The 23,485-nt window shown below is 47.3% G+C and overlaps 2 protein-coding genes across 3 annotated transcripts in view; both read right to left on the minus strand.

Annotated features, from left to right (window-relative positions):
- The window catches only part of LOC102303744 (bromodomain-containing protein 3), a 20,453-nt gene extending 14,421 nt beyond the window's left edge, over positions 1–6,032 (minus strand). For both annotated transcript variants that reach the window (XM_005949470.2, XM_005949469.2), the window contains exons 1-7: positions 5,857–6,032; positions 2,577–2,849; positions 2,385–2,496; positions 2,169–2,306; positions 1,949–2,093; positions 1,558–1,727; positions 1,076–1,471 (exon numbers count right to left, since the gene is read on the minus strand). In XM_005949470.2, the coding sequence (XP_005949532.1) occupies positions 1,076–1,471; positions 1,558–1,727; positions 1,949–2,093; positions 2,169–2,306; positions 2,385–2,496; positions 2,577–2,668 (1,053 nt within the window). In that variant the 5' untranslated portion in view covers positions 2,669–2,849; positions 5,857–6,032. The remainder of the gene's footprint in view (positions 1–1,075; positions 1,472–1,557; positions 1,728–1,948; positions 2,094–2,168; positions 2,307–2,384; positions 2,497–2,576; positions 2,850–5,856) is intronic.
- Positions 6,033–8,965: 2,933 nt separating this feature from the next.
- LOC102304562 (nucleus accumbens-associated protein 2) overlaps positions 8,966–23,485 on the minus strand; it is a 16,927-nt gene continuing 2,407 nt past the window's right edge. The window contains exons 2-8 of the mRNA XM_005949473.3: positions 18,956–19,667; positions 18,611–18,825; positions 17,674–17,933; positions 15,742–15,918; positions 15,544–15,649; positions 10,687–10,784; positions 8,966–10,253 (exon numbers count right to left, since the gene is read on the minus strand). Coding sequence (XP_005949535.1) covers positions 9,625–10,253; positions 10,687–10,784; positions 15,544–15,649; positions 15,742–15,918; positions 17,674–17,933; positions 18,611–18,825; positions 18,956–19,396 — 1,926 coding nt within the window. The 5' untranslated portion in view covers positions 19,397–19,667 and the 3' untranslated portion in view covers positions 8,966–9,624. The remainder of the gene's footprint in view (positions 10,254–10,686; positions 10,785–15,543; positions 15,650–15,741; positions 15,919–17,673; positions 17,934–18,610; positions 18,826–18,955; positions 19,668–23,485) is intronic.

Raw genomic sequence — 23,485 nt, forward strand, 5'->3', positions numbered from 1 at the left:
TTTTGCCCCACTGTAGCGTTGTTATAATTTCCATGTTTTACTCAGTAGTACTGCAATAGGGTTATTGCAGTACTACTACAGACATTAACGTATATTATCTGCATTCAGCTGTACTCGTTCAACTTCAGATTACGTGCTCGGAGTTAAACTTTGTTTGTCAGTCAGAGTCATCTCATCAGGCGCCGCCACTGAAACCCGCTGTTCCCACGAGTAGCTGCTCCGGTCGGCTCTGCTCGGGTTTCCCAGTAACACCTGGTACCACGGGTCTTTTTAGTACCTGCTCAGGGGAGGTTTCAAGCGATCTGAAAATGTGACAGACTGCGTGCCATCGACGGGCTAATCAGCGGTGTCGCCTGATGAGTCGTGACTCATCGAAACCCAAGGGCAGCGGTTACATCGCACAACGCCGCGATCCCTGAATGCGACACAGACCGAGCAGCAAGTACACGGACGCCTCCATGTTTGTTGTAGCGTTCATGTCACGTACTAATTATGTCATGGGACGCTCCGCCCCGTTGCTATGACGGTGATCACGCATATCAGGTGGTACTCGACTGTAACGGAAAACCAGTCAGAACTAATGGAAATGGAGCTTCAGTCACCGCAACATCTCACAAAATATGGAAAAAACGAATCGATCAGCGCTGAGCGGCTTTACCAAAGAGGAGGGGTCTGACTGTGTGCTGCACCACAAACAGGAGCAACAGCCTGCGGACGCTCACCTGTGGAGCTCCCACTAACACCACACAGAATGATGAGGGAAGCTCAGGTGTCGCCCACACGAGAAAACCTCGTCACTCTAACGCCTCGACCTGTTTGAGGTTCACTCCGTGCTGGCGAACGTCGTGACGTCACGGCAGCATGGACGTATGTTCGGTTACAGCGAGCAGAAAAGCCCTCCCTCACTCTGGGTCAGTTCCCGCTCTCACAGACTTTAATTTTCTTTAAAACATCAAATCTGTGATATTGATCGTCACCGATCACGTTGTAGTCAGGAGAGTTTCTATGGCGCCTGCAGAGTTTGAACCACCGTTGACCTCACTCTAACCTCGTGTCTACGTGATGATGTCATTACCCGGATGGTGCTGAGGTCCATGGGGTGTTTGATGATGTCGTGGTAGTCGTGCAGCTCCAGCGCCTCAGCGTCCACGGGCTTGTAGAAGGGCCAGGCATAGGCGGCGTGCTTCTTCGAGAGCATCTCCTTCAGGATGGCATCGCAGTGTTTCATCTGCTCACCCAGCTTACCGCCTTTCCTCCCCCCGGGGCCGACGCCTCCGGCACCCACGTCCCCAGCCGCCAGGTCGTCCCCAGTGTCCCGCCGGGTCTTGGTGGGGCGGGCAGCGGCTTCACGGCGAGACGAAGCCAGTTTAGCCGGTTTGGCGTCCTGAGCAGACGGAGAGTCGGCGCGGCCGGCAGAGATGGCCGACGTGGTCGGAGTGGTGGTATCAGCTTTCCTCTTCACGCCTTTCTTCTGTTAGAGAGACAGACAGGTGGAGAGGGCGGGCTCAGGTTCTGTTTCAGGTCACATGACGCCATGTCGCCGCACACGCCTCTTACCTTAACCACAGGCTGGGCAGATGGCATCAAGGTCGCAGGAGGCTGAGGTGCAGACACAGGGGGCGTGGCCTGGACTGGTGTGGGCGTGGTCGAGATTACTGGCGTCTGAGAGGGAGAGGGGGAGGGATAGGAGGGGGGAGGGGAGGCTGAAGACTCTGCCTGTTGACTCACTGAAAGAGAGACAGGAAGTACTGTGAGTACTTCAGCAGTACTGCAGTATTTCCTGCACACGTTCAAGTGCAGGTGCAGGAGAGGATTCTGATCTACTGCCGCAAACACAGAACCCACACCTGAACAACAATCACCAATTTCTCTCAATAAAGGTGAGTGCAGTGTAGGACCTGGGTGGAGACCACCTCTGGTACCGCAGCGTTACCTGTATCCGTCTCACCTGTGGTGGCGGCCGGCTGTTTGCTCTTGTTCTTGCCTTTGGGAGCCGGAGGCAGCAGAGCGACTTCTTCTTGAGGCATCTGAGCGACTTTCTGCAGGAAGATCTTCTCTAAAGCCTGAGCCATGAGGACGATGTCGTCTGTGGGCTACACACACACAGAGGTTAATGCCATCACAGCTGCACACAGCTGCACTCAGCGCCCTGGCTCTGCCCCCTTTACCTTGTTGTAGATGTAACAGTTGGTGAACATGGTGTTGAAGTCCTGCATTGCCTCGCTGGCGCTCCAGTAATAATTGTTCTCCAGACGCTTCTTAATGGTTCCCATGTCCATCGGGTTTTTGATCACTTTGTGGTAATCCTGCACACAGCAGCGTGGTCAGGAAAACACTCAGCTGTGTGTGTGTGTGTGTGTGGTGAGATAGCAATGGTGACTCACGTGCAGACACAGCTTGATGGCATCCACGGGTTGGTAAAAGGGCCAGGCGAACTGATGCTTCCACAGGGTCTTCACCACCACGTTCTGCATGTACTGCAGCTGGTTGGTTTTCCTGAGACACACACACAGTCAGCACACACCATTCACCTGCCTCTAACAGCCTATCAGGAGTCTTTCTCAGTTGTGTCCTACCTGCCCGGTTTAGTGGGGTTGGTGACCTCAGGGGGGGGCGGGTTGGTGAGGGGAGGGGGGCTGGGGGGCGCAGCCTCAGGGGCGTCCGACATGGTGGACGACGGTGATGCAGCGATGCACAGTGGGACGGCAGCGTCTGACTGGAAGGTGAAAAAGGACTCCTTCTGTGGGCCGCGGCCAGGTGTGTGTGCACAGGTGTGTGTCCGTGCACGTGTTCAGTTCAGCCGCTTCAGCTCAAGTGTTCCCCGAAGAGACAAACTCCCATCGCACGACCTGAAAAACACAGAGAGAGAGGGGCGGTGATTAGGGGTTATTGATTCTGGGGAGGTAACGCTTTTAACCCCGCCCATCACACCAGTTTGAGGTCATTAACCATTTCCTGTCCAAACAGTCTGCGATCGTTGTTTAAAGTCAGCTCGCTGGTTTCCATCTAAAGCTGATGTCTCTCTAAGAACTTAATCGTACAGTGGCAACGTTTGGCTGGTCGGTGACGCCCGGCTAGCTACGGTGCCGCGGTTACACTAACACAAACAAACGAGCGCAGAGAAGCTGGAGGACGAGGGATGTTTGCCACCATACGTCTGGAGGAAGACGCTGAAAACTGAAACTTCAGCTCAGGTCGGTCATTTAGTCCTGACGCTCAGCTTCACGTCCTCACTGAGAGCGAGTCTTCTCTGAAGCGTTCTGGAGATCTTTGGAGGCGGGGCTCAGCGAGATTTTAAACTCTGGCCAATGAATGAAGTGCAACAGGTTAAATGGCAGCTGGCTGTTTGATCTCTGTGCAAACACAGCAGGGAGCTTCCAGGACCAGGCCAGCTCAGCTGCTACACACATCTGTACATAAAGCTTTAAAAACAGCTGCTTCAACATCTGGCAGCTAACGAGGTTAGTGAGTGTCATGACTACGTGTAAAAGCCCAGCCCAGAAGGCTGCGCGCTTCAGCTCTGCGAGAGGCAGTGAGGGTCACTCAGAACGAATCATCATCTACGGATCAGAAAAACCTGAGCACACAGGCGCAGCTGCAGAGCTGCAGGCTGTGGGTGGAGGCCAGACCCTAAGACCTGACTCTGACGTCAAAATCACTGCTTGGACTCGAAAAGCTACAGACTCCTCCAACCAGGATCCACAAACACCTGCTCCTCCTGTCTGAACTCATTCAAGGTACACTGAGTGGAAGCTGTGCTGCGGTTTGACCAATCAGAAGCTGAGATTCTGACTCGAGATCGTGGACACTTGGCTCTAGAGCAGAGGGAACATCCAGGTTGTTGTCATCGCTCAAGGACCGTCTCTGCTGAGACATCTGGAGCTTCATGAAGCTACAAACAGCACGGAGGCCTGAAACTCACCAAAGTTTTCCAACTCCTATAAACTGCTACTTTCTACCTGAATCCAGTTTGATTCCAACACTGAGGCGCTAATAATCCAGAGCATCAGACACACAGCTGATCCTTGTGCCTCGCGCTGATTAGAATCTGACTCTCAGGCCACAATCAGATTTATCAACAGCAGATAATCAAGGCTGCAGCGACTGTTATTAATAAACTGACAGATGATCCACCCACCAACCAATAATCTGTTTAGTAATCAGAGAACATCCAACGCTGAAAACTTCAGCCATTTGTTGCATCAACAGACCTAACGCCGCGTGGGCGGGTCCCAAGTCAAACTTTATTCAACTAATCCTCGCGTTACACGTCCAACCCTCTCTCACTGGAGTCCATTGATAAACGTGCAGTGACTCATCAGCTGTTGTTGACCTGCTGCAGGTCCAGGATTACTGCACGAGTTTTTCTCTCTGATCTGGACGTGTCCATGTGTTTTACTTCACGCTTTCTTCATTTCCTGTTTGAGTTCCTGTCACAAGAATGTACCAAAGTTTATCTTTACGATAGCTTGATTTGTGCGGTAAGACCGTCTGATGAAGGCCCGAGAGGCTGTTATCTGTTCATAGCAGCGGATGATCAGGGCTGTCAGTATATTTAAAGATCAACTGTTGATAGGTCTATAATGCATCAACTGATAACAGTTAACTGTTCTTGTTAATGTGTCGGTTTGCTTACAAACATTAGTTATTAATCTCTCATTAGCATGATTTCTTTGACCACACTGACCCCGAGTCTACAATGATCACGGCAGAAATCTGAGGGAAACTTGTGTTTATCCAATCAGAGCAGCCGTCTGATCCCACTCAGCTAAACATTAAAATAAATAACTGTTAATCAAAAGTCACTCAGTGTTTTCTGTAATCCATTACCTGATCACTTAAGTTTCTTTCTTACACACCCACAGGTGGCACGTTACAGATTATTATTTTATGTTAATGGAAATTTCTGAGACTGTCACAAATCCAAAAGGCAATAAAGTGAAAATAAAGTATGCTGTGGACATTTTTATATTTTAATCACAAATGATGGAATTAAGACAACAGATCTGTGGGTAGTCCAGCCTTCAGTCTCTACTTGGAGTCTCTGCTGATTTAAAACAACACCACGGGTCAAAATGAGAGAAAAGGCTCTGAATGTCAAACTGATGACAATTTATTCAAAAAACAAAACAAAAACAGGATGGTATTGATGTTATGCGAACTGGTGTACCCTAAGTGGGCATGTCCTGGACACACCTGGGACTGAACAGAATGATACCCGTGCTATGAGCTCCTGCACCCAACAGACGCCCTCAGGCCGTCTAAAACCGGGACCGGGATCCGGAGCGGTAAATCCGTGCAGACCCGGGGCCGCCTGTGCGCTGCTAATAGCCAAGCTAACCGCTACGAGCCACCGCTCCGCTGCACAAGGCAAACCGCACACACGACCTTACGTGGCGGCTGCACCTACACCCCGATGGCTCGTAGTGTCGGTGGATCTCTAGCCCCGGTGAAGGGGGCTGGAGCTCGGCTCTGGCCGCTCCACTTCGAGCTCCGCACAAACATCCATTTACCTGCTTTAAAAGATGGCGGGCACAGCAACAGCTAGGTGGCTAACGGAGCACAGCTCCGCGTCGAGGCCGTAACACGTCGGTAATAATACCCACGGCGGCCGAGGGGCTGACGAAATGCGTGCCGGGGTGATATATCGGCCGACGTGATCTAATTTGGCGCAATCCAGGCGCATTGGCGCGGTTACATTTTGCGATATTTGCGGACGTTACCGCTCGATGTTTGGCTAGCTAACGCAGCATTAGCCTGTTAGCTGAGCTTTGTCTGAAGGCGCCGAGCGGCCAGCCAGGCTCCGACACTCTCCGCTCTGCCCGCTCTTTCCCTCCGCTCCCGGTACCCGCTCACCCCGCTTCTCCCGCTCACACACGCTCTTTACTCCGTGTCTCGGTCCTCCGGCGATCCCGCGGCGGCTGCGACTGCTTTCTGGAAGATTTTTATTTAGCCAAGTAGCATAATAGATGAGTTATCAGCTGTCTTGTCCGTACGCAAGCGCAGTGCCGAGCAGCATCATGGATTTTGTTGTGATTGCATTGGTTGGTCCGGCAGATGACGCGATGTGATTGGCTACGGCGTGCTTGCAGGGTTTTGATTTGTTGCTAGGTGGTGTGAAGAGCTGTGATTGGTGCAGGAGGCCGTTAACATGCACTGATTGGCTGAGCCGATAACCGGGCTCTCGTGATTAGCCGGTAAAGCTGACGGGATTCGGAATGGTGCCGCGGATCGAACTACGTCTCCCAGCATGCACCGCGGCAGCGCGGAGCTGTGCTGACGCTGATCAGTTATAGATACCTAAACGAGACTTTGAAACACTGTGTCTGTAAATTGGTGGCGAACAGCCTTTTAAATAAAACGATGAAACGTCACGGTGAAAGAGCACAAGCCTTAAAACACACTCGGCACTATTCAGCAGCTTAAATACTTCAGTCTGTGCACCAAAGTACACCTGAGCGGTCACCGCGCTGTTCCTCACATCAGCACCAAACTCACCTGGAATACCTGCAGAATAATGTTCATGCCAGTCCTTCAGACACTGAACACAAGCTGGGACAAAGCTGGGACCTCCACCAAAGACCAGAGGCGATGCTGTAGAGCCGAGTCATCCTGTAATGTCCGGAATGAAGGCAGAGCTTCCTTTAGAAACTCAGTGCTCATGTGTCCACAGCAAAAAGTTAAACAAACCTCTTTGAAGGTGGAGGAGCAGCACGACCAAAGGTGTCTCATCTGCCTGAGACCAGCAACAGAGACACTGATCACTGCACTCAGTGGGACATACAGACCACGTTTCGTCAGCATGTCTACAAACATCTTTTTTATTAGGACTATTTATTATTACTCGGACTCTTGAGGTTCTCTCTGGAGCTGACAGTATTATCTAAGACAGCACCGAGGTCATTCCCACAGCAGGGGTGTGAAACAGAAGCCCGGGCCCAGAATACCCCGACAAAGATCCAGCCTGCTGGTGGCTTTGGAAAACGTAAAGGAGGACATCAAATTTGGTGATAGCAGAATCTTTTCTGTAAAGACTGAAAGTGGGCTGTTTGTGGCCCGTGATGTGAAATAAGCTCTACAGTCTGTATGTTTGGCCATCAGTATAAACATCTGGGCACGCTTCTTGATTTCAACACTCAGGGTGAGTCGTCACGATTTACTCGCATCCTTCCTCAACATGTAGGTGACTCTGTCATCTGTGAGTGTCAGAACCAATTACAAAGTAACTTGTTACTGTAATCACATTTTTTAGTAACATAAAGTTAGTAATTACATTAAAGTCCTGCTGAAGTCAGCTGATTTCAGTTTGTGTGGGAGGAGGACAATGGTGGCGTGGTAACTTTCAAGAAGTGAAGCCATAGACCTGACTTTTATTTTTATTGCAGAAAAGAACAAGCGTGATGGCACGTGGAAACAGGCTAACACACCGCTAGCCAAAAAGTCAGAGTGATGATGAAGTATGCAGACCCGAGTCCAGCAGCCAGAGCCTGGACAAAGGCAGCCAGGCTGCAGCCTGGTTCTACCTGTTTCTACAGTCGGATCACCGTGACGACCGCTTTAAAGTCTTCTCATCTTTGCTTTGTTTGTATGTAACAACTAACTTAAAGATTGTGTGTGTTTGTCCTCATTAGGATAGAGATCAGTGTGTGGGACTGTACTCTCAGGTTTATATTGTTTAGAACTATAATTATCAAATAATGAGTTTTGGGTCATTTTACTGAGTAATCAGTAATGTAATGAATATTATAACAAATTACTTTCTCGGAGCAGTAATTAAGTAATCCACTGTATTACTTCTAAGAAAAATAATGAGTAATATGTTACCTTTCTTGAGTGTGTGTGTGTTGTAATGATGTGTGTGCGAGAGAGAGCCTGAATGAATGAGCTTGTAATAGAAAGCGCCTTGGCTGCTCAGAGCAGAAGAGTGCAGTAAAAGAAGTCGTAGAGTTTGCAGAACCGACACAAAGACTGTGAATGTCTTTGCCACACACTCAGTGACCCTGTCAGGATCATATGTACTCATGCAGAGTCAATCCCAGGCGTGGCTATTTTTTATTGTGCATTATTGTTTGGAAGACTTTAGTGTTTCTATAATCTTTTGTCACATTTCCTGGTAGTACTATATAAAACGTGTTACTCTTGTCTTTCTCTGTGTTTGTTTGTTAACATTTCTTTGTAGCATTCTCGTATTTCTTTATAATATTTGTAGTGTTTTGTAGTCTTATAGTATTTTGTGCATATTTTGCATTTCTTCACCATTATGGCTTTCTTTGTGGACATTTGGCCTTTTCTAATGTCAGCCCCATTTTTTGTTTTTTTTATTTTGTTTTTTATAGTCTTTCTTTATATTTTTTCTGTATAGTTTAATCATATTTCTTTACAGTATTTTAAATGGTAAATGGCCTGTATCTGTATAGCGCTTTGCTTAGTCCCTAAGGACCCCAAAGCACCATCCATACACTGGTGATGGCAGCTACATTGTAGCCACAGCCACCCTGGGGCGCACTGACAGAGGCGAGGCTGCCGGACACTGGCGCCACCGGGCCCTCTGACCACCACCAGTAGGCAACGGGTGAAGTGTCTTGCCCAAGGACACAACGACCGAGACTGTCCAAGCCGGGGCTCGAACCGGCAACCTTCCGATTACAAGACGAACCGCTAGCTCTTCAGCCACGATCGCCCCAGCACATATTTAACATATATTTTTCGTCTTTTAGCTTTTTGTTGTTTATTAGCACGTTTTCTTCTAGGATTTGTTTTCAGTGTTTTAGCATGTCTTGTAGATTATTACTATTTTAAATAGAATAGAACAGAATAATCCTTTAACTGTCCCACAAGGGGAAATTTGGTTGTAACAGCAGCAAGAAAAACACATATACAAACAAACAAACAGCACACAGGACACAGAACAGAAACATACACAATTTTTTTTTACATATATAGCATTTTTGAATCTCCTAGTCATTTAGTATTTTGGTCATCTTTTATCTTTTTTTTTTTACATTTCTTTAGAGTATTTTAATTATTTAACTATTTTCTGTTCATTTGTAATCTTTTGGCATTTTACAGTAGTATTAATATTTCTTGTGCTTTGGTTCTTTTTTAACATTACTTTGTGGTACTTTATTGATTTTTGTAGTCTTTAACTATTTTCTGTAGTTTTCAAATACATCTGTACTATTTCAGCATGTGTTGTGTATAAACGTGTCTTTTTACTCTTCTAGCGTATTGTTTTAGCAGCTCTTTGTAGTGTTAGCATATCGGTTCCCTCTGAACTTCTGGAAACTTTGTTTGGTGCACAAATCAAACAGAAACAGCAGATCTGATTATCAAGAAGCTTTATTGTTGTTAACAGAGTGAGTATAATCATCATCGTCATCATCATCATCATCAGTCCTGTTGCTATGGGCCTGTGTGCTGGACTGCAGGAGGCTGTTAGCATGCAGCAGAGCCGAGCAGACAGACAGGTAGTCAGACAGACGGGGCAGAGAGGTAGACAGGTGGACAGGTAGTGAGGTAGGGGAACACACAGGTAGACGGACGAGAGGACAGACAGACAGACGGGTGGGGGGACAGGTAGCTATTGTGTTATTTACATACAGGTAGGCAGATGCATTAGAAAGCTTATTGGCTGTCTTCCAGAGGCTCCACCCCTCGCTCATCTGTGTCAGCCAATGCCCTGTGAGGAGGGGCGGGCTCCGCAGGCTGGGGGGAAGGGTGTGAGGAGGATGAGGAGGAAGAGGAGGAGGAGGATAGGGAGAGGGGGAGGTCTGGCGGTTGTTCAGTCTGTAGCCTCCCGTCCCCCTCTGCCTCACCTCCCATCATTCCCTCCTCCACTTGCCCCCCGCTGGCCCCTCCTCCTCCACGGGACCCAGCAAACTGCAGGTGAGGCAGGAGGGTGGCTGGGGCCTCCTTCTCCCTCTCCCCTGCTGCCTCCCTCTCGCGCCGCTCAGCATACAGCGGGGCCTCCAGGCCGAGGTAGGATGCGCTGAGCTGCCGCAGGTCCAGCTCAAAGGGGCTTCCACTGGACTGTGCCACCGACTCTGCCCCCTGACTCCCACCTCCTCCACCTGCTCCTCCTTTCTTACCCTTACGGGGGTGGGAGGTTGCAGAGGTGGGGAGGCCCTCGGGGAGGAGAGACTGGATCTTTGGGAGCCAACGTTTGCGGACTCTGCGGGCGTTGGTGCACATGTCGGCTGCAATGACGTTCATCTCGCTCTCCTTAAAGTTAGGAGCAAAGTTCTGACAGTACACTGAGGAGGAGGAGGAGGGGGGGGGAGAATCTCAATACTTTTTAAAATACAATAAAAGGCAGAAATCATGACTCACAGTGTGTGTGTGTGTGTGTGTGTGTATGAGTGTCCATGTGTTCCTGTCTAGCTATCTTTGTGAGGACCGAAATCTGCATTCTACTATACTTGTGAGAACCAACAGTCAGAGAACACAAACATCGAGGACACACACCGGTCCTCACAAATTTAAAGGCATTTTTGAAGCTCAAACTGTGGTTTTAGTTTCAGGGTTACAATTAGGTTATGGTTAGGTTTAGGGTAAGAGTTAGGGTTAGGCATTCATTTTTAATGGTTAGGGTAAGGGGCTAGGGAAACCATTATGTCAGTGAAGGTCCTCACTAAGATAGCTGAACCGGCGTGTCTGTGTGTGTGTGTGTGTGTGTGTGTGTCTTACGTTTGACAGTGTTTAACACTCGGTTGTCCAGGGGCTTCCGGCTCGGATCATTGGTGGAGGAGCGGATCCCTGTCCCGCAGCTATTGGCCAGCGTGTTTCTATGGAAACCATAACAACCCAATCAGCACCTATACCAGCTGTAGGTTCCCCTCCCCCTCCCACTCCGAGACGTGTGACTGAGCTGTTATGTAAAGCAGCTGCTGCCGACTGTCAGAAGCTTCTGGAAGATCTCATACAGCCCCGGGCCACATGGTGTCTGATGATGTCACAGCGTCTGGGTCGATAAGCGTTTTAGAGGCACATAAATATGACTGATTGATAAACGTGAGTTTCTGACCATCAGGTTTCACATCGACACACATCAGGACGAATCCAGACATTCATCCACGCGTGACACACAGGTCATCCATCAGTTCACATGGTCATTAACAACGTCGGCGTAAAAACGCCTTTCAAAGGCATTTGTATGTCAATGAAACATCAGCAGGTGCGCTCTAACATTACTGTGGGCCTCAGGGCTCATGGGGGGGAAGTTCTTAAACATCGAACATAATTACAGGTGACTCCCAAAGGTTTGTCAGGACGTCAAATGTCTGGAGTCTGGAAGGTTATGATCTAGAGAACACTCTAGATCATATTTACTCCAACATCAAGCATGCATATAGAGCCATGCCCCTCCCCCACCTCGGCCAGTCGGACCACCTCTCCCTCCTGCTCTCCCCAGCCTACGCCCCCCCCCAGACGCAGTGCCAGGCCCTGGACTGGACCATATGTCTGTGAAGGTTCTCAGTCATCCAGGTCATCGTCTGGACTTCTTTAAGTTGCTTGAAGACGTTTCACCTCTCATCCGAGAAGCTTCCTCAGTTCTAAGGTCAAATGGTGGAGAGTCCCAGATATAAACCTAGTGGGAGTTTCCCCCCACAGAGGGACAAAAGGACCCCCTGATGATCCTCTAATCGCCTGAGCCAAGGTGTGAAACTGGGTGTGGGTCCCAATCAGCCAGAGTTTCGGGTGAGTTCATTGTGAAACCTGGCCCCACCTTATCATGCGAATTCCTGAGGTCAGATGGCCCAGGATGTGAGTGGGCGTTAAGGCGTCTGGGAAGGATCTCAAAACTGGATTATACAATCCAAAAACCCTGGATGACCAGCGAGGTCCGATCACTCCTCAAAAACTGTGACGCCGCCTTCAGGTCAGGTGACAGAGCTCTGTACATGGCAGCTCGAGCTGACCTGAAAAGGGGAATCAAAAAAGCTAAGACAGACCATAAAGGAAGCTGCAAGTCCCAGCTGTCCAGCACCAACACACGGGAGGTGTGGCACAAGACATCATCAACCACAGAGGCTGTGAAAGCAGAAAACCTGAGTGTGCAGCTGGCAGAGGACATAAACAGCTTCTTCGCCCGCTATGAAACACCACAACAGCAGCACTCATCTGCCTGAGCCCTGCTCCCATCCTCATCCTCATCTTCCTGCACCGCTCCACTCACTGTAACGGAGCACGATGTCAGACGTGTGCTCCTAGCAGTGAACCCCAGGAAGGCGATCGGTCCAGGCGGAGTACCTGGGAAGGTGCTAAGAGCGTGTGGCCACCAGCTCACCCTCATCTTCTCCCATCACCAGCCTGAACTATTATTGCCCTGTGGCCCTCACGCTGGTGATCATGTAATGCTTTGAGAGACTAGTCCTTCAGCACATCAAGGATTACCTCCCCCCAGAATCTGACCCCCACCAGTTTGCATACTGCACGAACAGATCCACAGAAGACGCCATCGCCCTCCATGCTGTGCTGAGTCACCTGGAACAGCGGCAGAGCTACATCCGACTGCTCTTTGTGGACTACAGCTCAGCCTTCATCCAGCCTTCATCCTCATCATCAAACTGGTCACTCTTGGCCTCCCTCCCCCCACATGTGCCTGGATAAAGGACTTTCTCACAAACCGGCCCCAGACTGTGAGGCTCCACCCCCATCTCTCCTCCACTCGCACACTGAGCTCCCCACAGGGCTGTGTGCTGAGCCCCCTCCTGTATTCTCTCTACACCCACGACTGCAGTTCGACCCACAACAACAATCTCATCATCAAGTTTGCTGATGACACCACGGACTCATCTCAAAGGGAGACGAGGCAGCCTACAGAGAGGAAGTCCTGAAGCTGGCAGCATGGTGTTCAGAAAACAACCTGACACTGAACACGATTTTATTCTATATGCTGGAATATGCACAACATAGGTTTAAATTAGGGGTGGGCAATATAAACGATATACGATAGAAACGATATAAATTTGGCCAACGATAGAGATTTTGACTATACCGCTCTATCGCGATAGCGCATGTTGATGATGTCATCAAGCTGCGCCTGTTTTGGTCGAAAGCATCGCAGCGGCTACAACCATTATCATCTGCAAATTATGCCGACAGTCACAGCAAAGAGATGAAGCACATTTGAAATATGGGGAAAGCCAAAAACTGCGCTTCCTCCACTTCTGTAACATTGATCCATTAATGTTGGATTCTCTCGCAGCTGTTCTATCCACATGTTGTTGCTGTATATTAATAACTAACCTCGTATTGTGGATGAATGATCTCAGTTGTTCTCCTGACTGAAGTTTGGCCCGTGTACAGCATCCTGCTATGCGATTGCATTTGTCCCTGACCACCAGAATCCCTCACGTTAACTTTTATTGAGTGGAAAAAAAGTTGGCGTTCATCCTGCAGCTTCACTGTGCTAATGTTATGCTAACATAGCTGTGTCGCTAGCAGTCACGTAGCACAACATTATAAACCAGCTAGTCCAACTTCAGTAACCCCACAAACGCCACTGCTGTTTAGTTTTCTGTCTTCATTTATGTTGGAAGTGGTAGCAGAGCTGTACGTTTGAATTAGTTTAAAAAATCTCTCAGTCAGAACATGGTATGAAATGTTTAGGTGGAAACTAGCGAGCTAACTTCCTGCTAACTTCTAACTCCGTTAAATGTAATAAATTCTGTTTTCATGGATGTTAAAATTAATTGTTACACCTGGTAAAGCAGCAACGCTGATGATTTAATTAAAGATGAAAGAATTTAGACAGTTTTTAACTCTCTGTGTTCGTTTGACTTTGGGACCTGAAGCCAACGGAGTTTTGGACCCAGATTACTCCGTGAAGCTCCTCCCTACGGCAGCAGTAATGCTCTGACAATCCATCAAGCAGTGCAGCTTATCAAAGTTGTACTAAAACATTTTTAACAGATTTCTGCCCAAATCGGTTCGAGGTCAGTAAGCACAACCAGAAGTCATACATAAGGAACTCTCGATTTTTAAGAAAATTAAAGGATTTTAAGTGTGGAAAATACGTTATACAGAAGAAAAGAATATATCGCAATATATATCGTTACTGCATGTGCTTCAAGTTATATCGCGATCAGAGATGGGCAGTAACGCGTTACTGTAATCTGATTACTTTTTTCAAGTAACGAGTAAAGTAAGGGATTACTATCGCAAAAGCGGTAATTAGATTACCGTTACTTTCCCGTAGGAACGCTGCGTTACTGCGTTACTAAAGCCGTGATTTTTTGCGAGAATGTCTCATGACAGTGACCTAAGCGAGTGCGCCATTCGTGACAACAGCTGTGTGCAGATCAACAATGGATCATATATCGAGTGCAGAGAGAGTATGAGCGTGCAGCGTTTAAAGCGTGGAAGTACTGACCTTACTTTGAGTTTGCTTCCATAAAAAGTGACAAAAACATGAGTGTCCGCTGTGCGTGGGAAGAAAACTTCTTTTTACAGCGAAAAAACCCCTAAACTTCCAACAAGCACCGAGTAGCTACGACGTAATGGGAAACTCACAGAGAAACTCGCGGATTCTTCCACTGACCGCGGCACACCTGCACCAGGGTAAACCTCCGCCTACCCCACTCCTGCTTTACAGGTGAAAATAGAGCAACAGGACCGCTGAGTCTTTGACTTTATTTATTTTCTGCTGTGTTTTACTTGCATCTATTTGAAAGACTGAGTGTAAACACAAAAAATATTTTATTTTATGTGCTGGAATGTGCAGAAAATAGGTTTCAATGTTAAACTAATTTCTTCCAGTCAGAGAATGTTGCAGATAATTAAATGTTTGCTTGATGCATAAAGTTAAAAGATTAAAACTAATAAAACAAGTTTAAAAAAAAGAGACTTTTCCATTTGATTACATTTTGTATGATGATTATGCAGAAAAGTAGAATTGGGCTGAAAGATCTATCGCTTTATCACCTCTTCAGGTTGTAAATCGTGTTTTTAAAAAGTAACTAAGTAACTAAGTAATTAATTACTTTTGAAAATAAGTAATCAGTAAAGTAATGGGATTACTTTTTGGGGGAAGTAATCAGTAATTAGTTACTGATTACTTTTTGCAAGTAACTTGACCAACACTGATCGCGATATGAATTTTAGGCCATATCGCCCAGCCCAAGTTTAAATGTTAAACACATTTCTTCCAGTCAGAGACTGTTGCATAGAATTTGATTTTTGCTTGATGCATAAAGTAAAACATCAGGAAATCCCCGCGTAGCATCAGCTCATCAATGATTTCATAAACACTTCTGTCCATCTGTGCTGAGGAAACACCAGCAACTCATGAAACTCAAAGTAATCTCATGTTTGTAGCAATACTTTTAAAACTTTCATCAGATATGTAAGGTACCTAAAAACAGAAAAAATAAATGTTTGATTCTTTAAACTTTAACAAGAAAATCAAATACCTGGATTCAACAAACTTACCTTTAGTTCCTAATCCTGGTTTCATTAAACCAGCCACACGGCACCACAACCTTTATGTTTTCTTTAAACTAAGCTGCTGCATCCATGTGACTCACCCAGGTAAGAGCTCACCTGTCAAAGAAGGTTGCTAGCAGCCTCCTGAGCAGCACCTTATGTTTGACTCCAGCACACAGGTGACAGTTCATCAGCTGACCTCGGGTCATGAACACACCTGAACCTGAACACACAAACACAGAGGGGAGCGTGTGTCACATGACGCTGGGTTACAGGTGTCTGAGATACAGTTGGACAGGTGTTCTGTTGTCCTACCTGCCACCAGCTCCACCTTCTCTCCTGGGTCTCCCTCGGTGTAGAGTGACGGGTGGCACCGATACCCAATCTGACTGATCAGACTGGCGGGAAGTGCCATGTTGTCCCGACCAACCAGCACGCAGGGCCGACGCTCATTAGCCAATGGGAGGGGGAGCATCTCCATCTTCTCTTGGACTGAACCAATGAGAAACAGGGAGGGGAGCGAGTGTCAGGAATCCCAGGAAGTAAAATGACCAAAACTCACCTGTTTGAGTTAATATGTGACATCAGTGGGGCCTGTATGAGCGGAAGGTTAACAAGTCCTGTTGGGGAGTCAATGAAGTGACATTAAAAGCATAGAAAACGAGCAAAAAGGCAGAGAACCCACAGGATGACGTTTACATCGTCACCATGGTAATCGTCCTGTTAGGACAAAAGGACCCAAAACCTTAACCCCCTCTAATGTCTTACTTCATAGTGTAATCTTCACATATTCACACACACATCATCCTTACAGTGTCAGTGACTGTGTGATGGCTGAAATCAGTCCACACACTCACCTCATTAGTCTGGTTTGCAGGTAAACATGTATTTCAGTCATATCATTCATTCATTTCTAAACTTAAACCTAACAGTGATATTATAAAGTGCACATATTAGCACTGTTTGGGGTTTCTAAATATATTCTTTTATGTTAATTATGTTTTTGTTTCTTTGAGTTACCTGGTTTGGGGAGGTGTTTCCTGTCTGGGTAAACGGTGTGACCAGCGGGACCACCCATGTGCTTGTCAGCAACACGACTGTTTTAGGTTTAATGCTGTTTTGTGTCTAGTTAGTATTGGTGTTTGTTCTGTTTCCCCTGTTGTGTGTAAACGGTTTGGCCAAACCCCGTAAAGGTTACCCTGCTGTGTGTTTGTGTTTAGGTCAGTTTGTGAGTTAAGTTGTGTCTCCTTTGTTTGGGTAGTTACGTTTCTGTACGTCGCTTTTTGAGTAGAGTTATATTTAGCTGACCTCTTTTACGGGCCCATTAATTATATTTTGAACTTTGTCTTTTTAAACTTTTTAGAGGATAAAATAAGAAAAATCCCACTTTGGAGACATTTCTCCTGTGTCCTGTGTGTCTTCGCTGCTCGGCCCCTCACTCACTTTGTCTTTAAGGATTTGCTAGCTTAGCTTTGCTTGTAGCTGACTCGCTAGCATAGCCTCTTCACCCGTTCCTCCTGCACTTTGTTCAGTTACTCCTCAGCCTCCTTTAGCCATAATGATACTTGTAATAAATGCAGCCTGTCTGGAGCTCTGGAGGACAGGATCACTGAATTGGAGACTCCGGCATCCTTGAAACACCCGTAGCTAGCCAGGCCCCTGTAGCCGGTGCAGAAGGTAGCGTAGGCCCTGCTAACTCAAGACAACAACTTATTTAGCATGTGTCATTTCTCCTCAGCGTGGCTGGCTCAAATGCTTTTGTAGGGGGGGTTCTCTCTAATCACTTTGAAATGGTCAGTGACCAAAAATGAACTACAGACGTGCTTGAATCAGTTCAGGGCAGCAAACATATCCTTGGAAACAGGAGAACTGGGTAACCGGAGCCCCTGTTTACAGGATGCTATTTGAATAAAAAAGAAAATGTTTTGCATATCTTTCAAAGGAAGTGGCCGTGTGACTTCTGTTATCAATTACTGCCTTTTTGTTTTACATGAGGTATTAAACTGAACTCCAACGTTTTACTGCATCCATCCATTCTCTTCCTCTTATTTCTCTCAGGGTGGCGCAGGGCTGGAGCCTATCTCAGTCTGTCACCAACTGCTTGCTCATAGGGGGTCATGTGATTGTTGGGGTTTCTCTGCATTATTATAGGCTGCTTACCTTACAATATAAAGCACCGTGAGGAACTGTTCTTGTTATTTTGTGATGTATAATTGATATTGATTTGGGTGGTGGATAAATACTCACTGTAGGGGTTTCCGGGGTGTCCGTAGATGTGCTGATAGAGTCCGGGGTGTACAGCGTTGCTGTAGTAATCTTCCTCCAGCTCTTCCTCGGTGGGTGGGTGGGATGGGGGAGAGTCTGTGGGGAGACTGGATCCTCCTGGACTGGAGCGACCCCCGCCTGCCAGCAGGTAGGACTGCAGACCCGGAACCAGCCCTCCACCTGCACTCAGGTAACACAAAGCCGTGCTCCTGGAGGACTGGAGCTCTGCTGCAATGTCCACTCTGAGGAGAGAACCAGCAGGAGAAGAATGACATCACAAACCTTCATCAAGGTCCAAGCACTGCTCCCGGGTACACAGCTGAGGGTGGGATCCATTTATTTGGGATTCAAATCTCAGGGATCAGTCACAGGTACAAAGGTATATTTAATCCAGGTCGCCTCATACACAATATCAAACTTCATACGTAGAGTTAGTCAGGCAAAAACCTGACAATATAAAAGATGGATCTATCCACTTTGTGACCCTGCACCCTCATTGGTCATCGGCTCATCATTCACAAAGTAGACCCTCCCCCCTGTCATCTCCTGAATGAAGTGGGTGTGTTTGTGCCACACTGTCTCCCCCATTGCTTCCATTACAGTGAAGTGTTGGATCCACAGCTCAGTTCAGCAGCGCAGGAAGTCGTCTCATCCGAGGTGAGAGAGGCCTGGAGAGCACGTGTGGGAATTCTCCATGAAGATTTCCTGCAGTCATCCATGCAGACGTTAAATAAGCGTGTGATACGAGATAAATACATCATGTATGACACACACATAAAGCATCATTTGTTCTTTCCGTCTGGTTACTGAACAGGTGGGCGGTCCTCCACCCTCTGCGTCTGGACTGGGCAGACGTCTCTGACTCGGTTTGGAATAATCTTTCCAACACTGAGAAAACATTTCTGAGCCATTTCCTCACCTGGTCTCCTCTCCTCCTGTTCCTGCTGCTCCTCCGGCCTCCTCTGCAGGAGGCGTGTCAGCTCGCTCCTGTTTGATCCTGCTGACGGCGAGCAGCAGCTCCTCGGGGCTCAACGCCGGCTGGTCTGGACTCGCTTCCTGCAGCTGGGGGGCACCGTGCTGCTGCTGCTGGGCCGTCTGAGTGTCAAAGCCCCCGAGCTCGTCTGCTGAGGTTGTCTGTAAACACAAACGTTTAAATACAGTTACAAAGAGAAGAAAAACACATAAACAGTCTCCTGTGGCAGCTGCAGTTCTCCTGATGTCCACTAGATGCTGCTGTTTCCCACTAACCTCTGTTTAGACCCACCTGTGAGTCACAGCAGAGCGGTGAGGAGGCAGAGGAAGCCTTCATCATCATCAGCTCCATACCGCGCTCCACAATGTTCTGGATCTGCAGGTACCCGGCGGTGTACATGAGCACCAGCTGCTCGCTGGCCGCCATGCTGAGGCGCCCCGTGTAGCAGAAGGACAGAATCTGCTGGAAACACGTCGGCGTCACTGAGGACGGGAGCTCGAACACCGCCTGGGAGGAGGAGTCGGAGGAAGAGGAGGAGTCGGCCGCAGAGCTGAACAGGTCTCTGAAGTAGAGCGAGGAGGCAGCGAGGACAGCCCGGTGCGCCTTGAAGGCCTGACCCTGCACCAGGATGGAGACGTCGCAGTAGTGACCCAGCAGCCGCTGCTCATTCAGGCTGCCCAACACGCTGCTGCCGAAGTCGGGGATCTCCACCTGTAGCAGCCCCTCCGACATGGTGGTGGCCGTCTGCTCGCTGAGGTCGCAACGGGAAGTGGACGGCGGTTTGATGACGGTCCTGATGAGCCAGAGCTGGGCTGACGGATGCAGACAGCGGGGCGTTTAGGTGTCGGGGATGCTGCAGAAAGTTCCTCCAAAATGTCTGAGGTCCATAATGCTGGTGCAGAACAAACAGTGAGGTCAAAGGTCAGCAAGGAGGCGGGGGGTTCAGGTTGAGAAGGAGGTGGTCAATCATTAAGATGCAGATCAGCTCGGTCCAGAGAAACAGCTGAAATGTAGAAAGGGAGACAAAAGGAGGAGAGGTCAAACCCTCACGGCGTCTCACGTGCCCACAGAACAAACCGAGGACACGTTTAACCCACGCCTGCTCGCCAACAGGGCAACAGGAAAACCTCCAACCTGCTGCAGACAGTCAAACGTCTCCTGCGGCGCGCCTCTAGAGTCCAACAAACAAAAACACTGAGCGCGCTCAAACACAGGGCGTCAGAAACATCAGGTGCACCCATTCAAACCTGAGATAACTTTATTTAAACCCATTAAAGGGTCGAACAGCCGTTTCATCGAGTCTGTTTAAAAAACACGTTGGAGATAAGTATTCCTTTCAGTTTTGTTTTCATTGTAAGTCTGAGTGCAGAGAGAAAAAGTCGAACTGACCACAGGTTCTAGTCCAAGTTCATGAAGCTTTATTATCGCTCAGGTAAGATTTAGACCCAAAACGAGTGGTCAGACTTTTAAATAATGTTTGCAGAGAGGAGCCGAGGTGTCTGCTCGAAGAGTCTTTGACTTCAGTGTAAAGAACTTATCTTTTTATTTTGTATAGTAAATGTCAAAGTGTTCAATATTCAAATTAAATATGGCTAAAAATTGAGCTCTTCACCTTTACTAAGAAGGCGGAGCTTCAGTTTAGAGAAATTTGAGGATTTTGATTGGATGTTGCCGGTATCATCACTGACCACTCTGCTCCGTCACCCAGATGTGGTCACCTCTGGATTGATAAAACAACATGGCGGTGGCTCAAATGCTGACGCTGAAGCTTGAAAATACAGTTTTTGTATTATGATGTCACTGTGGCGTCATCAGGTGATCAGAGAGCGACACGACTAATAACGCCAAAGTGACATCATCTCAGAAAGCCACGCTATGGTTGGTTTCTGGGGAATTCAGTGTTTTTAGTTATGACTGATGATTCTTTGTCTCGCGACCTTTTCAATGAAGCTGCATTTAGTTATCATTTCAAAATAAGATGCACTTATGACGGCTGCCGAGTGACGAGGTTACTTCTTCGCTTTTACACAGTCGAAGATCTCGAAGCTGCCCCTCGCCAAGCTTCCGGAAGTTGATCAATCAGAAGAAAGTGAAGGTTTTTGCACACTTTCTGTTGAGTGGTTGGATCTCTAGGTCACGCTCAAAGCTGTTTGTCTGTGACGTGGAGGTGTGGGTAAATAAACGGGTGACGTGCAGACAGAGGTGTTTGCTGAGAGTCATGTGATCAGGAGGCAGCGTTCAGTCTGACGCATCAGTGTCTAACACACTGAGCTAAAGTCTCACAAACATGGAGGCTTTGTAAGGAAATGCATTCACGGGTGAGTCATCGAGCCGGGTCGGCCTGACGGACGAGGGGCATCGCGACCGCTTCGGCTGGCGTCTGTGGAAAGACAGCGAGTGTCTCACAAGAGGGTTCGGTCAGAAATATTTGAGGTGAGGCACCTCGGCACGCCGGGAGGAGGAGCCACAGCGCGAATGGCATGCTGAGCGCGTCTCCATCACAGGGCCGTTGTTTCTGAACCAAACGATTCAGAGAGGATGACGTATCATTACTGACAAACGTGATCAGGTCATGTCAGTGGCAGCTGTGAAGCCACGGAGGGTTTTATTTTTCCTGTTTTGCCTTTAGTTTGGAAATTCTGGTTGTTTTAAAATCAGTCACTGTAGTGAACAGTGTAGCAATTTAAGGGTTTACCTTCAGTCAGCTTTGAGCACGAATCAGAAACGCTGCATTTACAGTAAAGTGATGCCAACGTGTGGGCAAAGCTACGGCAGGTAGGCTGAGAGAAGGGACGCGCTGTTTGAAAAGTTGCATCTTTGTTCAAACTTTATATGACTTTGCATCTACAGACGGGACGTCCTTTGGGATTACTTCCAAAATCACACTTCTGCTATTCTGAATGAATCTGAACTAATGAAACAGCTTTGCAGTTCAAGCATTTGTTACTCCCTGTTTTCTTCTCTTTTCTTGTTTGTTGCCTGAACTTGTCTCATATCTCTTCATTAGTTGGAAAACATTTAATTTGGAAATAAATTCAACAACAAAGCCATTAGACGAACGAGTCGGTGAAAAGGAAATCCTTGCTTCTCTGCTCTGATGGCCATGTATGAGCTGCCAGAGGTTGTTAATCCTTCCAAATGTATTTATTAACCATGAAGTACACTGGTCCCTCGCTATAACACGGTTCGCCTTTTGCGGCCTCGCTGTTTACCAGATTTTTTTTGTGCAACTTTGCTTTTTATTTTTTTATTTTTTTATTTTTTTCCTACAGCGCATTGTGTTCTGCATCCTGATTGGCTGCAGACCACTGTCAATCTCCTCCATGCTGTGTCTCCTGTACAGTACAGCACGCGTTCAGCTTGTCAAATTTACATAAATCTTCGATCACTAGCAGTGTGACTCTGAATTGCTGTGCTGTATGTTTGTAAGTTTTCTCCCCAGCGAACACAACAATGTCGATGAAACATTTTGCACCGTCAGAGGCTCCTGTGGTAGCACCCAAAGGCAGAGGAAGATGCTAACCGTCGCACAGAAAGTTGGACTTCTGCTTAATGCTAAAGGAAGTTAGAAGTTACCATATTTTTCGGACTATAAGGCACATTAAGCGAAACAAAACAGTCAAACTTTACTCAACTCATTCTTCTTGCTTCCTCTACTTCCGTACCATTGATCCATTGATGTTGAATTCTCTGACAGCTGCTCTACTCCCGTGTTCTGGACCTGAAAACAGGGTTTGATCTTCGGTTTCATTCTATAATACTCGACTTATTTTTCTACAAAGGTCTGAACTTTGTGAGTGTTTAAACAAGAGAGAAATGTGTGAAAGTGTGTAGTGAGGGGTTTTACAGCCTTAAAACATCTATAATCATTGTAAAACATAAAGCTGCTACTTCACCTATTGCGGGTTATTTTTAGAACGTAACTCCTGCAATAAACGAGGGACCGCTGTGACTCAAGCTGTCAGTAAGAAACTATATTTACATGGAAAGAGTTTCATTCAAACTGCAGCTGACTTTCAGCTGAAGGTGTTTTGTTCCGGTGTTCCACAGGGATCAGTACCAGATCCACTGTTGTTACATAAAGAATGGATGGTGTGTGTATATGCAGATGACACCCTGTATGAAACCTTTAAAATTGTACCGATTTTAACAAAAAGATGGGAACATTTGTTTAGTGCATGAATGAAATGTGCACAATCAGATGTGTTCAGCATCAGTTTCCTCACGTGTTTCCTTTGGTGTAATGTTTTAGGCTAAATGGTAAAAACACTCATTCGCTTCTGCCACTAACGAGACTTTGGTCAAGTCAGAGATCATTTAACGAACTTATTAATTTAAAGTTTGTTCTAAATTGTTTTTGTTTCTCAGCTTTCCAAAAACGTTGGGAATACAGAGAAACAATGTAACTTGTTACTCTGAAGTGTAGCTTTGAGACGTCACCTTGAGCCGACTGTTATTATGAACTGGCTCTATATCAACTGAATTGAAGATCCTGAATAGGGATGGGTATCAAAACCCGGTTCTTGTTTCAATTCCTTGGAATCATTTGCCATTTTTGAAAACGATTCCCTTATTGATTCCAGTCGCCCCGAATGACGTCACCACGTTGCGGAGCGTCATTTACCTGGCAGGAAACACGGCGCCTACGCACCACAAACGCTCAAAAGTTTGGTTATACTTTACGAGAGCAGATGACAACAGGGCAACTTGCAATACTTGCAAAGTAGATATTTCATGGGAGGAAACACTGCGAATATGCAAAAGCATTTGCTCACAAAACACGCGATGACCTTAAATGAATGTCGTGTTTTTAATTCCGCT

Source organism: Haplochromis burtoni, unplaced genomic scaffold (genome assembly GCF_018398535.1).
Source record: "Haplochromis burtoni strain Fernald_Lab_line unplaced genomic scaffold, NCSU_Asbu1 Contig_647, whole genome shotgun sequence".
Taxonomy (NCBI): domain Eukaryota; kingdom Metazoa; phylum Chordata; class Actinopteri; order Cichliformes; family Cichlidae; genus Haplochromis; species Haplochromis burtoni.